Below are 19147 nucleotides of genomic sequence, written 5' to 3' on the forward strand. Positions count from 1 at the left end.
AAAGAAAGTGGCAAGACTTACTTCTGGGTGTCAATGGTGATTTCATACAATTAAAGAAGCAGACTGGTAGATGATCAATGTCATTCTGGCACAATTTAATGACCTGATGATTCATATTTTATAGCATGAAGGAACCAGACACTTCAGAAATGCCAGGAACTAATGTGACTAAAAATATGCTGCTGCTGTGGACTCCTGAAATAAAGCTTACTTTGGGTACTTTTTAGTTCAGTGAACTTTAGGTCTCATGATTGAATTTTTTCCCAGTCATGTTTTTCTTTCGGGTCCTTTTTTTTTTTCCCCCTTCAACAGGAAATAGAAAATAAACATCTGACCTTAGCATACTTAACCTCAAATAAATTAATGTGTGGAATGAAAATCAGACAAATCAGGGTGTGTATATTCCAAAAGGAAACTGCAAACTGGAGCACACGATACAGTCTTGTTTGAACAATGAAATGCCTTAGAAGTTTCTCAAACAGTAAAAAAGGAACATCATTCTTAACTTTTGAAAACTAAACTAGAATCATATACATTTTATCTTCATGGATCTTTAGTTGAGATTGAAGCTTGAGACCAGTAGATCTGTGAGCATGTATCTGTGCCTCATATCACACAGTAAACCACAATGTTAGTCGTTCAGTCATATCCGACTCTTTGTGACCCCATGGACTGGAGCCCACCAGGCTTCTCTGTCCATGGAATTTTCCAGACAAGAATACTGCAGTGGATTGCCATTCCCTTCTCCAGAGGATCTTCCTGACCCAGGGTCTCCTGCATTGCAGGCAGATTCTTTACCATCTGAGCCACCAGGGAAGCCCCACTGCCTTACATACTTACTTAATATTGTTGGTTCCAAATAACTTCCCATAATACTGTGCTTTGCAGAGATAACATAAGTATTTTGTATGGCAGAAGACAAGTTTTCCCAGGGAAGGAGAACCTCAGCCACGTTTCCTGAGTATTGACTTTATTTTGCTTCTGTCACTGAGTAGTTCCTATAAGATCATAGCTGAATGAATTGGCCCAAGGATACAAGGGGAAATTCTTCTAAGTGAAAGCTCTAATTGGTAGCAGTATATTTCTTTACTGAAGGTTGAATGACTCATGGATTGTTTGGGAAAATAAATAGATTTACTGGAATTATCTGACTTTCAACACTTAACACAACTGCTTCTGAGATATTTCTTTTTTGAAGAAAGTAATTTATTTTTTAATTTCCCCACCCTCCCTTTCTACAACTGTAAAACAGTACAATAATTCTACTTGAAGAATTAGAATTAAGTTAGATAGTGTATGAGAAAGCGCTCTAAAATGTAAAGTATCATTAATACATGCTCAGTGTTTGGGGCCCATTTTCTTCTGTTCCTGCTTTCTGTTTGCCACTTAGGCAGCTGCTACCTCAGTGGTTCCTGTTAACATGTTGATGTTTATTCTTCAGAGATAAGGTGACTGGGAATGAAAGGGAATAATAATAGTGTCCTTAACTACCTGCCTTATTAATTCTGCTTAAGGAAAGGCTACCAGATAAAAAGTAACAAGCACTTCAATGCTCAAATGGATGTGTGCTTATCAAGAATGTAAATCAGCCAATTTTGAAACGATATTCTCTTCAGCTCGTAGAATTGTATTTCTATATCTAGATTTCTTTTTTTAAAAAGAAAGAATACACTTCCTTATACTAGTGGCTGTTCACACTGGTTTTTTAAAAATGTGTTTGAAAAGAAAATCACCACTCTCCTCCAGTTCAGTGGAGCTTTCGTAGAGATTGTTTTGCTGGGGAAGGGAATGATCACTACCAGAACTTTGGTAAAACATACCTGTAGTCGTCAAAGTCAAGGCACACTTCATTTATTCTGACAATTGATGGAGCATTCCCCTTCTGGAGACCTCAGGATTGAATTAGACCTGAGTTCATTTAAACACAAGTTAATTTAAAAAGTAAACACACAAAATAAGTTTTGTCCTTGCATAGATCTTCTGTAAACAAGAGCAGAATATGTTTTAAGAAAATGTCTACATCTATATAAACATCAAAATTAAAAGTGACTTTTTTTCTTGGCCCTCTTAAAGAATTATTTTTATGAAATTCAGCTTTGTTTCATAAATAATGCAATGCTTGCTCATGATTAGGCGAACCTAACCAGCTCAGAGAAGGAGGCTATTCCTAGCAGACCCTTACTACTACCAGGAATAAACAATATCACACATTTTTGAGGTGGAGCACTGTGAGTGGTAACAGAGTCAATGTGCCAAGTCATTTTAGTCTTGTCAGACTCTGCAACCCTATGGACTGTAACCCACCAGGATTCTCTGTCTTTGGGATTCTTCAGGCAAGAATACTGGAATGGTTACCATTTCCTTCTCCAAGGGATCTTCCTGACCCAAGGATCAAACCCAAGTCTCCTGTGGCTCCTGCATTAGATTCAGTAAAATCACTGTAAATGCCAGCAATCCCCTTCCTGGACAGGTTAGGATTTTGTTACAGCAGAGCTGCTTTGCTGCCTGTGGCTGACCACGAAGCCCTGTCCTAAGCTTCTTGGAGCACAAGACATGCTGAAGACTTTTTTCCCCTCATGGTATTTATATTTGTTTCTTTTTTACTTTCCTTCTCACTGATTGTTTCTGTTTTGGAGAGTTCAGTGTAGGCTTATGTTCTGTTTCTGGTTTGAAAAAAGAGAGAGAGAGAGAAACATTTTTGTAGTCAGTAATCTTTGAAAGTGCACGCTGTTGCTTTAAATGGCAGTGAGACAGTGATGAAGTCATAAAAGGTGGACTGAGAACCAGCAGGAGAGGCTGTTGTGTGACAGGGAACCCATGTAGAAGCTCTTAATGAATGTAGACTGTCCTTTCCCGTATTTGGGCTTCCCTGGTGGCTCAGAAGTAAAGAATCCACCTGCCAATGCAGGAGATGCAAGAGACTCCAGTTCTATCCCTGGGTTGGGAATATCCCTTGGAAAAGGGAATGGCAACCTCCTCCAGTATTCTTGCCTGGGAAATCCCATGGACAGAGGAGCCTGGTGCGCTCCAGTCCATGGGGTCGCAAAAGAGTCAGACATAACTGAGCAACTGAACAACTTCCTAAATTTAGTGTTTTCATCTCAGACATTTATTTTGAGGCCTCCAAAACCTAAAGAAATAAGAAAAAGAGCAAGTTTTAAGAAGTGAGTTCTTCTGAGAAGGCAGAGGTTCCTAGGACCTTCTGTTGCTGTTTGTTATCAGAGAAACAATTAGAACTGTTTTCATCATGTTCACTGGACCCATCCCCACCTTAAATCTTTAGGTCAGAGAGCTTTGCTCAGCATCCAAAAAAAATTTTTTTCCCATTGGAAGAATTTAAGTCCTGGCTCTGATGTGCTCTCCATGACCATTCCCAAAGTAATTTTTAGACATAGCTTCCCAGGAGGCTGTTCAGGGCATGGAATGAGTGGCCAAGCATTAGAGCATCTTCTCTTGGCTCTGATGTCCTATAGAGGCACTTCAGAGACCTCCAAGGGCTTGCATCTCTATGGAGACCCCCTAGGAACTGTGAGGCTGGGAGTCAGGGGATTGGTATCAGGTACCTGCAGATTGTCTTTGCTAATTAAAGGTAACCAAGCAGTGTGTATGTGTTTTTTCTCTTCCCAACTTCCTCTCATAATATATGTCTCCCAGCAGCCTCCAAAGTCGTTGTGAAAAATTAGGGGTTTCAAGCCTTGGGAGGATGTAACATTCATCTAAATTGATTCTATCCTTTGTCAGTCAACAGGAGCACTACCCAGTTTGTCTTCCTGAAAGTACTGAGGGATGCTTATAGCTGAGCTATAAGAAAGTTGGGTTATGCAAAGGTTTTTTGTTTTTTTTTTTTTTTAAAGCTATACAGCTTGTCTTCCTTGGCCTTTTAATAGGAACCCCTCTGTCCCCAGATTATATTGATCTTCTTAGAAGGTATGGAACAGGCTGGGAGAGGGGAAGCATGGCTTTTGATCATCAGGAGACTTGACAGGTTCAGATCCTGTTTTTATTACTTGGGCTTTATCTTGACTTTCCTACATTAAAAGCCAGCTCCACAGGCTTATACAAAGTCCTCTGGGTGACAGAGACAGGGCAACCTCTTTGACGGCTATATATGCCCCCTCTGAGCACAGCAGGAACAATTCAGCTGAAGAAGCAGTGCTGATTTGCCTTCCTTATAGTTTTGAGCTAAGGGAGTAAATTGTTTCTCTTCCTTTCTTAATCACCATAAATTTGGTTTGCTGATGTACATGCAGCCCTTCTTTACATTTGCTTTTGAATATTAGGATTGCTATTTTCACTTCATTGTGCATTTTTAAATTTTTAAATATTTGTCAGGATTTTCATTCCCAGACTCTATCAGGGCAGGTGGTGCCAAATTACAGTAGGGGGGAAAATAAGATAAAATGGTAAAAGAGTCAAGACAGAGAGCCATTTGAAGGAGGAATATTATTTTTGTGGGGAGATGTTTGTATCACCTTCTCAATAATTGTGGTGTCACTGATGCTTCAAATATTCAAAGATCCCTCAGCCGAGGAATTGCCAGCATCTTGTGTTAATAGTGGGCATTATCCAGGCAGCTGGTCAGCAGTCCCCTAGACCAGAAACTCAACACCTGAAGCAATGAGGATTTTCTATCAAAGGAAGTTGAAAGTAACTGTAGGCTCCAAGCGAAGTATCTTACCCGGGTTGATTGGCATATTATTTATTTTTGCACTCTTTGAGGCTAATTTACTTATACCACTGAATGTCAAATATGTGCTTTCCTGCCGTCTTTACATGCCGGTAGCTGCACAAACAGTTGATGGTTAAGATTTGACATAGAGAGACTGCCCTGGTGGTTCAGTGGTTAAGAATCCACACGCCATGAAGGCACACAGGTTCAATCCCTGGTCCAGGAAGATTCCACATGCTGTGGGACAACTAAGCCCAGGCACCACAACTACTGAGCCCTGTGCTCTAGAGCTTATGCTCCTTACCAAGAGAAGCCACCTCCATGAGAAGCCTGTACACAGCTACTGGAGAGTAGCCCCTGCTGGCTGCAACTGGAGAAAGCTGTGCATAGCAACAAAGACTCAGCGTAGTCATAAAGAAATAAAAAAGGATTTCACATAGGCATACTGTGAAATAAAGGAAGAATTCAGTGTTTCATTTTGGTTCTGGCATTCCTGAGGTGGGGAGGGGTGAAGAACAAGTAAATCATGACCAATGTAGAAGCCTTTGAACAATTATGGCTTAAGATTTCTAATTTTTCAGGTTGTATCCACGCCACGCAAGTGCCCTGAACAACCTTGGAACCCTGACTAGAGACACGACAGAGGCAAAGATGTACTATCAGAGGGCTCTCCAGCTAAACCCGCAGCATAATCGGGCTCTCTTCAATCTCGGGAATCTCCTTAAGTAAGTAGAACAGGTACCTTTGATCAGAAGACCTTGTAATTTTAAGAAATCCTTTCCTCTTCGGCACTCGTTTGGTTGTGCTGTTGTCTCCTCTTCCTAGGGCAGAGTAGGTTTTTCAAGCTTTGGGAGGATGTAATATTCATCTGAATTAATTCTGTCCCTTATCAGTCAAAAGGGTATTTCCCAATGTCTCTCTGGAAGTATTAGTTCTGGGAGATGTTCCTAGATTGCCTGTAGAGGGGTATGAATACAGAATGGTTGCATGGTCAAATAAACTCAGGAAATGCTGAGCTAAGCAAAGATAGTTCCTTTATTGCAAGCATCTTTAACATGCTAAATGCTCTGTGAATATTCAAGAGGGGAATACGGAATATAGCACTTTCCTTAGTCATTTTTAATAGGCGTTACCCAGGTGTTTCGTGAATATACCTTAGGGAAAGTGCAGTGTGCTCTAAAGGTGCAGCCAAAAGGCATAACCACAGTGAGTCCAGTTTGTGCTATAGATAAGAAGCAAAGTGGGGCTTCCTTGGTGACTCAGTGGTAAAGAACCTGCCTGCCAATGCAGGAGACACAGGTTCAGTCCCTGGGTTGGGAAGATCCCCTGGAGAAGGAATGGCAACCCACTCCAGTATTCTTCCGTGGAAATCCCATGGACAGAGGAGCGTGGCATGCTGCAGTCCATGAGACTGCAAAGAGTCAGACAGACTAAGCAACTGATCATGCAAGAAGCAAGGTGAGCCTAGCTTGGAGTTAGTAATGGTAACTCTTGCTCTCGGAAGACCTTCCAGGTGTAATCACTGGTGTTCACTTTTCACTCACTGCCCTGGAAATGGTTAATAGTGCAGTTGGTCTCCCTGAAGGCAAAGAAGTACTTTTGTATCTTGTGTTTTTGTTAATGTAAAGTCTAGGCTTGTTGATGATGGTGTTGACAATGGTAGTTAAGACAGTAGTCATAGTGGAAATGGTGGTGGCTGTGGCATTTAACTTTTACATATAAAAAAACAGGTTTAAAATACCAGAAATGGAAATAAAGGGTAAAAAATGATTAGAGTCAGTGTTGGTGATGCATTATCTGTGCTTCTTAGGTTACTGACAATCCATACACTTTCTGAATTGGTTTCCACGTCTCTGAACTTCTGGAGAGCACACTTGGTACTTTCAGGGCCCTTGGTTTGCTGTCTTATTTAATCTTTTCCTTACCAAGATTGGCTTAGTTGCCTTAGTATCTCAGTGGATGCATCTTCTTCACTTTTCTTTTTACTCCTTGAGTTTTCCATATGCACAGAGATACTAGTTCTTTTCCTTAGTGTGCTCATTTGTTAAGTCATGTTTTTATTTAATCCCATTTGAACAGAAGCATTGTGTAAAGAATAGGTGGCATCCCAAGTCTGAAGTTTTGTTTAATAATGGCTTCGTCCATGTACTGGGATAGTAAATCAAGAGAGTTCTACAGAAAAATTAATAAATGCAAGGAAACTACATATAAAATGAAAAAATAAAAGTTTAAGTCAGCAAAAACTAAATGAGCTTAATTTTAAAAATTAGATCGTTTAGGTAATTCCCTGGTGGTCCAGTGGTTAGGATTCCACGCCTCCACTGCAGGGGGCATGGCTTGATCCCTGGTTGGGGAACTAAGGTCCTGCAGGCTATGTGGTCCAAAAAAAGTTAGAAAGCTTGTTAACATTCTGTATAAATTGAAAGTGATGAGAAACAACTAAGAATGAAGAAGTACACACTGACAGAAAAGCCTTTTAGTACCAGTATGTTCTCTTTAATAAATAACATGAAATCAAAAGATGTGGGGAAAATGTGTCAGTTATGTAGGTAGCTATTTACAGGTCAATAGGATGCCTTTATTTTACTCTTCCATTTTTATGAGTTCTTATTTATTTATGTGAAGTTTTAAGGACTCATTTATAAGCATCATTGTTGCATCTATATATGTCCAATTTAGAGCCCTAATAATTAAAGAGTAGATAAATCCTGTTCATGTCTTTTGGAATACTTGCATTTCAAAAATAGTACTGATTTAAAAAATACTGCAGATGAGTTTCTTTCTTTCTTTTTTTTTTTTTAACAAAGAAGCCAACTTTGTCAGCCTGAATACGAACTGATAGTTCTTGTTGGGAATGATCTCCTGCAGTTGTGATTATTACACTGTGCTGAATGTGGCTGTACTTGAAAATGATGGCATAGATGCTTTTAAATTTCATCTTACTCAGACCTGAACAAGACATGCATACTGCAACCTTCCTTTTTCAATTGGCATATTATTGCCCCTATTATCTTGAGTTAGCCTATGTGAGTTAAGAGCACAAGGAAATATTTTTTGGAGCATAGCAATGGCTACTTATCACAGTAGGAGGGACTCCTAGATATTCAACATAAGATTTTTCTGTATTTTTCAGTAAAATCAACTCAGTGATTATCCAAACCAATAATGCTTCACACCTGTATAAGAATTTGAGTGCTTTTTTAAAAAAAAAATAAAGCCTTCCCAATGATTTTTTAAAATACATTGGGAAGAATAGGAACCAAGGTCCTGATAGGTTAACCGTCAGGTACAAAATCACCCTTGTTTACCTTCTGCTCTTTATATTAACCAGAGATCACAGTGGCTCCATCTGTGTAGATGAGTCTTAGAATCAACTAGAATCAAATCATGATAGTAGCTAATACTTATGTAATATTTTCCAGTTTACAGACAAGTGGGTTTTATATCCACTATTTAATTTAATCTTTAAAACTATTGTGAGAAGCATTGTCATCCTCATCCCCATTTTCATTATGGACGAAAAAAACAAGATTTGAAGACTTCATGTGACAATGGCCCAGGCTGTAGTTGATCCAGGGTTGAGTGCATGCCCTGTCTTATTCACTTTCCATTATCCATGCTGCCCAAATAGCTCTCCAATCCAAATATTACTTAATGTTTAGTTATTGAATGATATGTGATTGATTACCTTTGGGGAGGAAGGAGGACCTTCCTGTTTTTCATCAGGAAACTGTAAAGTTTGTTTCCATTATGTCCTTTAGTAGCAGAGAAAGGTGACCCAGAAAACAGCAGAACTAACCCATATTTAGATTTGGAGTTTTACTTCTGCTTTCTTTAATGTATTTCTGCTGTTAAGTAGCAATAGGTCAAAGGCATAAGTTCAGTTCAGTTCATTCGCTCAGTCATGTCCGACTCTTTTCGACCCCATGAACCGCAGCATGCCAAGCCTCCTTGTCTATCATCAACTCCCGGAGTCCACCCAAACGCATGTCCATTGAGTTGGTGATGCCATCTAACCATCTCATCCTCTGTTATCCCCTTCTCCTCCTGCCTTCAATCTTTCCCAACATCAGGGTCTTTTCAAATGAGTCAGCTCTTCCTATCAAGTGGCCAAAATATTGGAGTTTCAGCTTCAACATCAGTCCTTCCAATGAACACCCAGGACTGATTTCCTTTAGGATGGACTGCTTGGATCTCCTTGCAGTCCAAGGGACTCTGAAGAGTTTTCTCCAACACCACAGTTCAAAAGCATCAATTCTTCGACACTCAGCTTTCTTTACAGTCCAACTCTCACATCCATACATGACTATTGAAAAAACCATAGCCTTGACTAGATGGACCTTTGTTGACAGAGTAATATGTCTGCTTTTTAATATGTTGTCTAGGTTGTAGTAACTTTCCTTCCAAGGAGTAAGCGTCTTTTAATTTCATGGCTGCAGTCACCATCTGCAGTGATTTTGGAGCCCCAAAAAATAAAGTCAGCCACTGTTTCCCAATCTATTTTCCATGAAGTGATGGGATGCCATGATCTTAGTTTCCTGAAGGTTGAGCTTTAAGCCAACTTTTTCACTCTCCTCTTTCACTTTCATCAAGAGGCTCAAGAAGATAAGAATATTTTAAATGTTTTTATTTGATGCATTTTACTATTTAAGACTCATGACTTATCTATTTCTCATTAGGCAGATAACTTTTAAAAATTGTGTCCTCTTCTATAACCTGGAACTCATGCTCATTATAAGAACTCAAGTGGTCTCCTTAGATGTGAGTGGTTTACACTCCATCATCCCTAAGTGGAAAGCAAAATCGCTTTTCCTGTTTTATAAGTGAGAATACTGAGACTTGGAGAAGATAATTTAGGTGTCAAGGTCCCTTAGTGAAGAAACAGAATTTGTGGGAATTAAACCTCAAACTTCCTGGCCAAGTACCCTTGCTCTCAATCACTATACTCTACTGCCTCCTAGCGGCTCATCTCAAAACTGGGATACAGCCGAGACCAGCCCTGCCCAACGGAAATATGAGAGCCAGAATATATAATTTAAATTTTTCAGGTAGCTGTATTTTAAAACATAAAAAAGGTGAACTTCATAATATATTTTAAACCTCAATATATCTAAAGTATTATCTTTTTAATGTGTGCTTATGTGTGTGTGTGTTAGGCACTCAGTCGTGTTTGACTCTTGCAACCCATGAATTGTAGCCTGCCAGGCTCCTCTGCCCATGGAATTCTCTAGGTAAGAATACTGGAGTGAATAGCCATCCTGTGCTCCAGAGGATCTTTCTGACCCAGGGATTGAACCCCGGTCTCCATGTAATTAATAATATTAAAATTGATTAAGTTAAACATGTGAAAATATAAATAAGATAATATACATTCTTTTTTATAATTAATCTTTGAAATCCAGTGTATTTTTTACACATACAGCATACCTGAGAGTAGTCATATTTCAAGTGTTCAATAGCCACTTGTGGTTAGTGGTTGATACGTTGAACAGCACAGACCTTTATAAATGACCTTGACCTTGAGAGAAATGAATCTTTGTCCAAGCCAGGAGGTCTAACTAAGATGTGATTCTGTCAGAGCATCCCAGAAACCTTAGAGCACTGACGTCCAGTTTCATCTGAATTCTTGGAGTTATATGACAGACAGTTTTAGACCTATTCACAGCAGTGCATGTCACTGACTCTTATCTAAATATATTTGACCTCTTTCATGGCCATTTCCCTGGACTTGGAAGCTTTTCTGTTATGATTCTGTGCAGCACATTTATGGTGTTCCCTGAATTAAAGAATTCTATTATGTTCTCTTGTGCCATCAGGGCATGGGGAAACACTTCTTTGACTGCTTGGGTAAAATAGTTATCTGGTGTTTGTTAGTAGAACAGAATATTTTCATATTAAAGAATCACATTGTCCCTTTGCCAAAATTGCCTTTCATTCACATAATAGGATATGGATGTTATAAAGGTGTTACAATAAATCTTATAATCAAAAGTCAGAAGAAAATGAAATATAGTATCCAAAATTGAGCTATATAGATGAATTTGATAAGAGTATACATTTGATTTTCTTTAGTCTGATCATTAGAATTGAATTTCTAAAGAATAAAAGAATGTGGAAAGAATTAACCATTAGCTTTGATATAAATGTAAATATTTGGGATACATTTCCTTATAGCTTTGGCACTAGGCACACTACCTTTTATTTCATAAAAAGGATATTTACACACTCAAGATAATAGTTCTCCCCTTTTCTGCTTCTTACCTGAAACCCCAGAGAATCCAAAATGCCAGCCCACTGGATAAACAAAAGCATTTTGAGGTCCTTCTCACCATATTAGGATGTCAACTTTGGGTGGGCGCCTTCTTCATCCCCCTCTTGGAGTGAATCCTCCTCCCCACTAGCACCCCATGGTGACCTATTAACATCCAGATTACTTCCAAGCTTATCTGTAATTTTAACCACATTGTGATTTTTCCTCCCTCATCTTTATGCAGCTCACACCTGTCTCTCTCTACGTGTCCTTCTCCAGCTCCTTTGAAGCCCAGTCCATCAGCTCATTGACACCATCTTCATCCTTATCAAGGCCATGTCACCGTCTTGTACATTTTCTCATCATCCTTAGGGATTTGAGCACTAGGTCAATGACTTTGCCTTGCTATCCAAACTGTGCTGCCTACTTCAGTGAATTCAGTTTTACCCATCACACGGTTCCTCTGCTGCATTCCCTCCAGGTTCTGACACTTCTGCTCTATCTTCCCCATTCACTGATGTGACCATTCCATGGCTTTCTAATTACAAACATCTTTGCATCCTCTAGTGTCTGAATTCTGAAATGTTCCTCTTTGACCTCATTACCTCTTCCCCGACCTTCTCTTCCTCTCTTGGTCACTCCTTCTGACCTTTGGAAGGTGTCATGGGATAACAACTTGCCACCTCCAAGCTCTTCTCTTTGTTCATGTGTGTCTTTTAAGACCTTGAGATTGACATACCTTCCTTCCAGGACAAGTGTCATTCCCCTCTTTGTCTCTCATTCCAGGATGTCTCTGCTCTTTACCATTGTTAGAATCTCTATTCTCTCTGAATTGTATGTTTATAATTTATACACCCATTTCAGAGAAGGCCAGATGGAAGGATGTGAGCTCACTCTTTCTTACAATAACACCCAAATCACAACTAACTGCTGAATAATAATTAACCAAAAAAAGCCCTGGAACCTAGCAAGAAAGATACCCTACATCCAAAGACAAAGAAGAAGCCATAGCGAGTTAGTAGGAGAGGCACAATCACTATCAAGTCAAATCCCATATCCACCAGGTGGGCAACCCACAAACTGGAAAACAATTATACCACAGAAGTTCTTCCACAGGAGTGAAAATTCTAAGCCACAATCAGGCTTCCCAGCCTGGGCATCCAGCAACTGGAGTAAGAGCCCCTAGAGAATCTGGCTTTTAAGACCAGCAGGGTTTGATTGCAAAACTTCCAGGGGACTTGAGGAAACAGAGACCCCACTCTTGGAGGGTGCACACAAAGTCTCATGTACACCAGTACCCAGTGGAAAACAGCAGTGACCCTATAAGAGACTGGGCCAGATCTGCATCATAGTATTGAAAGGTTTCCAGTAGAGATGGGGAGTGGCTGTGGCTCACTGCAGGAACAAAGACTAGCAGCAGTAGTCCTGGGGAGTATTCGTTCATTGCCATGAGCCCACCCAGAGGCTGCCATTAGGCCCACCCAACAGCCTAGATGTTCCAGTGCTGGGATGCCTCAGTCCAGACAACCAATAGGACAGGAACACAGCCCCATCAATCAGCAGACAAGCAGCTTGAAGTCTTCCTGAGCACAGCCCTTCTACCAGATGGACAAGATCTTCACTATCATTGACAAGACCCAGGTCCACCTACCACTGGGCAGGAACCAGTCCTTTCCATCAGGAAGCCTGCACAAGTCTCTTAGATAGCTTCAAGAGGATAGACAGTAGAAGCAAAAAGAACTATAATCCTGAAGCCAGCAGGATGGAAACTGCAACCATAAAAAGTTAGACAAAATGAGATGGCAGAGGAACATGCCCCAGACAAAGGAAAAAGATGAAACCCCAGAAAAACAACTAAGTGAAGTAGAAATAGACAACCTACCAGAAATAAGATAAGTAATAATAATTCAGAATAATGATAGTGAAGATGATCCAGAATCTTAGAAAAAGAATGGAAGCAAGGATCAAGAGGATACAAGAAATGTTTAACAAAGACCTAGAAGAACTAAAGAACAAACAGAGGTGACTAATAAAATAACTGAAATGAAAAATAAACTAAAAGGAATCAATAATAGAATAACTAAGACAGAATGCATACGTGACCTAGAGACAAAATAGTGGAAATCACTGCCATGGAACAGAATAGAGAAAAAAAAATGAAAAGAAATGGAGACAGTCTAAGAGACCTCTGAGACAACATTAAACATACCAACATTTGCATTATAGGGGCCCCAGAAGGAGAAGAGAGAGAGAAAAGGGACCTGAGGAAATAGCTGAAAAGACAATAGCTAAAAAAATTCCCTAATAAGGGAAAGGAAATAAACACCCAAGTCCAGGAAGTGCAGAGAGTCCCAGACAGGATAAACCAAGGAGGAATATACCAAGACACATAGCAATCAAACTGACAAAAATTAAAGACAAAGAAAAAAATATTAAAAGCAACAAGGGAAAAGCGACAAATACCATACAAGGGAACTTCCATAAGGATATCAACTAATTTCTCAGCATAAATTCTGTAGGCCAAAAGGGAGTGATACAATATATTTAAAGTGATGATAGGGAAGAATCTGCAACTAAGGATACTCTACCCAGTAAGGCTCTCATTCAGATTTGAGGGAGGAATCAAAAGCATTACAGACAAGCAAAAACCAAGAGAATTCAGCACCACTAGACCAGTTTTGCAACAAATGATAAAGGAACTTCTCTAAGCAGAAAAGAAAAGGCCACAACTAGAAACAAGAAAATTATAAACAGGAAAGCTCACCAGTAAAGGCAATCATACAATAAAGGTAGGAAATCATCCATACACAAACATAATAACAAAACCAGTGATTGTGAGAAAAGGAGAGTACAAATGTAGGATATTGGAAATGCATTTGAAATTAAAGGAACAGCAACTTAAAACAGTCTTCTTATATTTGTTTTTCAGTTGCTAAGTCATATCTGACTCTTGCTGACCCCATGAACTGCAGCATGCCAGGCTTCCCTGTCTTTCACTGTCTCCTGGAATTTGCTGAAACCCATGTTCATCGAGTCGGTGATGCCATCCAACCATCTCATCCTCTGTTGTCCCCTTCTCCTCCTGCCCTCAATTGTTCCCAGCATCAAGGTCTTTTCAAATGAGTCAGCTCTTCGCATCAGATGGCCAAAGTATTGGAGTTTCAGCTTCAGCATCAGTCCCTCCAATGAAAACCCGGGACTGATCTCCTTTAGGATGGACTGGTTGGATCTCCTTGCAGTCCAAGGGATTCTCAAGAGTCTTTTGCAACACCACAATTCAAAAGCATCAATTCTTCAGTGCTCAGCCTTCTTTATGGTCCAACTCTCACAATCATACATGACTACTAGAAAAACCATAGCTTTGACTATATGTACCTTTGTCAGCAAAGTGAGGTCTCTGCTTTTTAATATGCTGTCTAGGTTTGTCATAGCTTTCCTTCCAAGAAGCAAATGTCTTTTAATTTCATGGCTGCAGTCACTGTCCACAGAGATTCTGGAGCCCAGGAAAATAAAATCTGCCACTGTTTGCACTTTTTCCCCATCTATTTGCCATTAAGTGATAGGACTAGATCCCATGATCTTAGTTTTTTGAATGTTGAGTTTTAAGCTGACTTTTTCACTCTCCTCTTTCACCCTCATTAAGAAGCTCTTTAGTTCCTCTTTGCTTTCTGCTGTTAGAGTGGTATCATCTGCATATCTGAGGCTGTTAATATTTCTCCCAGCAATCTTGATTCCAGCTTGTGATACATCCTACCCAGCATTTCACATGCTATACTTGGCATAGAAGTAAATAGGCAGTACGAATATACAGCCTTGTCATACTCCTTTACAAATTTCAAACCAGTTAATTGTTCCATGTCCAGGTCTACCTGTTGCTTCTTGACATACATACTTTTTTTTATATCAAAACCTCATGTTAACCACAAACTGAAAATCTACATTTGATACCTGCACAAAAAGAGAAAAGAAAAGGAATCCAAACACAGCACTAAAGTTGGTCATCAAATCAAGAGTAGAGAACAAATTAGAAAGAAAAAATAAGAAAGACCTACAAAAACAAATCCAAAACAATTAACAAAATGATGTAAAAACATACATATCAATAATTACCTTAAACATAAGCAGATTAAATGCTCCAACCAAAAGACATAGACTGGCTGAATGGATACGAAAATAAGACCCATCTATATGCCATCTATATTAAAAAGCAGAGATATTACTTTGCCAACAAAGCTCTGTCTAGTCAAGGCTATGGTTTTTCCAGTGGTCATGTATGGATGTGAGAGTTGGACTGTGAAGAAGGCTGAGCACCGAAGAATTGATGCTTTTGAACTGTGGTGTTGGAGAAGACTCTTGAGAGTCCCTTGGACTGCAAGGAGATCCAACCAGTCCATTCTAAAGATCAGTCCTGGGTGTTCTTTGGAAGGACTAATGCTGAAGCTGAAACTCCAGTACTTTGGCCACCTCATACAAAGAGTTGACTCATTGGAAAAGACCCCGATGCTGGGAGGGATTGAGGGCAGGAGGAGAAGGGGACGACAGAAGATGAGATGGCTGGATGGCATCGCCAAGTCAATGGACATGAGTTTGAGTGAACTCTGGGAGTTTGTGATGGACCAGGAGACCTGGTATGCTGCAATTCATGGGGTTGCAGAGTCGCACAAGACTGAGCGACTGAACTGAACTGAACTGAACTGATATGCTGTCTACAGGAAACCCACTTTCAGATCTAGGGACACGTGCAGATTGAAAGTGAAGGGATGGAAAAAGATATTCCATACAAATGGAAATCCAAAGAAACAAAACTATAGTAGCAATCATCATATCAGATAGAATAGACTTTAAAATATAAAGACTGTTACAAGGGACAAAGGAGGGGCACAAAGGGATCAATCCAAGAAGAAGGTATAACAATTATAATTATATATGCATCCAACATAGGAGCACCTCAATATATGAGGCAAATACTAACAGCCATAAAGAAGAAATCAACCATAACGATAATAGTGGAGGATTTTAACACCCACTTTCATTAATGAACAGATCATCTAGACAGAAAATCAGTAAGGAAACACAGCCCTTAAATGATACATTAGAGCAGGTGGACTTAATAGATATTTATAGAGCATTCCATTCAAAAGCAGCTGAATATACATTCTTCTCTGTGTACATGGAACATTCTCCTGGATTGACTGCATGCTGGCCAACAAAGCTAGCTTTGGTAAATTTAAGAAAGTTGAAATCATATGAAGCATCTTTTCTGGCCACAACACTATGAGTTTAGAAACTAACTATAAGAATTTATAATCCCATCTCTCATTTATCTGCTCTATTTCATTAATATATGTAACTTCAGCTTAGACTCACAGCTTGAACATCATTTACTTGCTCAGTTGTATCCCCAGCTCAGGGTACCCCCCTTTGCATGCATTTTACTTTTCCTCAGACCGATATGTCTCAATTTTTTTCTCATTATCACTCACCTCCCCACCCCAGGAGCCATTTTAAGCATTTTTTTCTAAACACCCCTCCCCAAATTAAATATTCAGTTATAAGATTTGTTATGTATTGTAGTTTGAGAGATCACAAACCATTCTAATATCTAATTTTATTTTTATAGTAATCTAATACTGTTTTTCACTGCACCATTCCCACTCCAGGATGTATATGTATGTATGGTTATCATCTCTGTATGTATGTCGTAGACCTTCATCCAATCTATCAAGTGTTAAAGGTAAAAACATACATCTGAATTGAATGTGATCCTTACAAAACTCTAAAGACACCATCATGGGAAAAAATACAATCAGAGATTATAGCTGTTAGAAATTCCTCCATTATGGTCTAGTAATACCTCCCAAATATTTTCTGTCTTCCTAATGTATGTATCCTTTGTTCCCCTCCTCAGTGCCTATACACACACCCAGAAGATGACATAATGCCTTATTTTTACTAAGAATATTCAAGTCATTCAAGGTTAATTTTTGTAGCTTCCCTTGCCCCTGTCTCATTTCCTACATATTCATAGATGTCCTCTTTTTTTGCTCTTCCAGCAGAAGAAGAATTGTGTTGTCTCCCTAATAAGCCTAGTGGTCACACCTGTGTTTGTGTGGCTTTAAATTGAGGCATAATTAATATGCAAAAATGCACAATATTTTTTGTTTGGTACAATTAGTTTTGACATTTTTATATACTCTTGTATTTACCTACAAAATAACATATAACATTTATCCCAGAAAGATGCCTCATGCCTCTTTCCAGTAAGGTACTCCCTCCTCTGAGGCAATCATTGTTCAGATCAAAATTTTTCACCACAAACTAGTTTTAGCCAGTTACAGAAGTTCATTTAAAGTTCATTTAATGTATACTTTTGGGCATCTGTATAATTTCATTTAGCATGATTTTTTGAACCTTATCCATGTTGTTACATGGTACATTTTTTTAAATTGATGAGTAGTAGTATTTCATTGTATAAATTCCTGAATTTGTTTATCCATTTTCCTGTGGGTAGATACTTGGTTTATTTATAGACTTGAGTCAGCATGAATATTCATGCCATGACTAGTTATGTCCCAGTCTTTGTATGTTTGTTTTTCTTGGGTAAATATCTAGAAATAGAATTGTGGGTAGATAAATATTTATTGTTTTAAGAACCTGCCAGATAAACAGTTCTCCAAAGTAATTGTACCACTTTTCACTCCATTGGTGAAAAGATCCATTTGCATTGGTGAGATATCCACTTGCTTAGCATCCTCACTAACATCTGGTGTTGTCAGTCTTTTATTTTAGCCATTAGCTGTTAGTGTAAAATCCACATGTTATTGGTTCTTTTTCTCTCCCTTTCCCTGCCCATTATCATGAGCATTCTCTTCGGTCTTCAGATTCTTCCCATTCCACAAACTTCCACATGCCCTACTTCTTCTGGGGAATGTCTCCATTCAGCTACTCCATTAAGTGGTTCTCTTCACTCCTTCCTTTCTCTGATCAAACTGGCAAAAAGAATAGTTAGCACTTACTGCTTCCCTTTCCCCCTTACCTGTTCATTCAGCTTCTGGAGCTGCTCTCTTAATATCAGCTGTGAATTCTAAAGACTCTCTCAGCTCTCACTCCCCTTGATTTCTCTGAGGTAAAGAATATGATCCTGTTGACCCCTGGTGCTCTGAAGCTCTCTATTTTGTTGCTCATAACACATTATCTTTCTTTTCTATTTCCTGCATCTGCTCTTCTTCTGCCTTCCCACTACATGTAGGAGAACTGAGAAATTCATTGATTGCCCATCACATACACACATATAGTGTGAATATACAAAACTTCCCACAATCCTGCCCCTTTCTTCTTTATTTTCTGCCACTCTGCCACACTGTATAAACCCAGACTCCCAGCCAAGCTGACTCCTTGTCACCATTCAAGACATAGAAACATGCAGACTACATTTGAGAGACTATTACAAAGATTTTTAAGTGACAATTCTTCTAGTTCATCCAAAATATTATTTCTTTGCATTTTATCATCTTATATTCCATGTCTGTACAAAACTGAATTATCAGAGAAATGATGAGAATGTTTACCTACTTTCTTAAGATTTGGGTGTTATTTATATATATACATATATATGTGTGTGTGTATATATATATACAGATTGCTAATTGTTGAAATATTTTCATAAGTAACTTTCCCCCAACAAAAACTCTTCTGAGTCATGCTGTGATTACTAATGATGAGAGCATGAGTGAGTTGTTTTAAATCTATAGCATGGTTTGCAAGGAAGAGGGAAGGGTCCCTTTTCTCAGTCCTTTCTTTTGCTGTGATGGCTGCAGTAAACACTCCTGAGGCCAGAAAACAGTTGTGCACAGGAAGCGCTGTTGGGGAAAGCAAGCTTTCAAGAACCCCAGTTTTGTTTATATTCTCTTGAAAGTGTTGGATGGTCATCATTTTTTCCTTGCATAAGTATTTCTGACAGAATATAATTAAACAGGCCAGACCACTTTGTCAAGCATAGGAGTTTTCAGTGGTCTTACCTGTCCTGAAAATCATGTTCCCACTCCTTTAATTCTCACAATCTTTCCTGGCCTCACTTTCAATCTAGTGCTCTTTAACTCCTGTACTGGGAATAGGCTCGGAATAACTGTTGACTCATAGCTTAAAGAAGGTACAATTCAATGAAAACAATACTAGAAATGCAGGTGTTCACTGGAAATTCACTGGAAATAAAAATTGAGCAACTGTTT

The 19147-nt window shown here is 39.1% G+C and overlaps 1 protein-coding gene across 3 annotated transcripts in view; it reads left to right on the forward strand.

Annotated features, from left to right (window-relative positions):
- TMTC1 (transmembrane O-mannosyltransferase targeting cadherins 1) overlaps positions 1–19147 on the forward strand; it is a 312150-nt gene that overhangs the window by 239632 nt on the left and 53371 nt on the right. For all 3 annotated transcript variants that reach the window (XM_070789893.1, XM_070789894.1, XM_019961394.2), the window contains one exon: positions 5251–5394. In XM_070789893.1, the coding sequence (XP_070645994.1) occupies positions 5251–5394 (144 nt within the window). The remainder of the gene's footprint in view (positions 1–5250; positions 5395–19147) is intronic.

Source organism: Bos indicus, chromosome 5, assembly GCF_029378745.1.
Source record: "Bos indicus isolate NIAB-ARS_2022 breed Sahiwal x Tharparkar chromosome 5, NIAB-ARS_B.indTharparkar_mat_pri_1.0, whole genome shotgun sequence".
In the NCBI taxonomy this organism is placed as follows: domain Eukaryota; kingdom Metazoa; phylum Chordata; class Mammalia; order Artiodactyla; family Bovidae; genus Bos; species Bos indicus.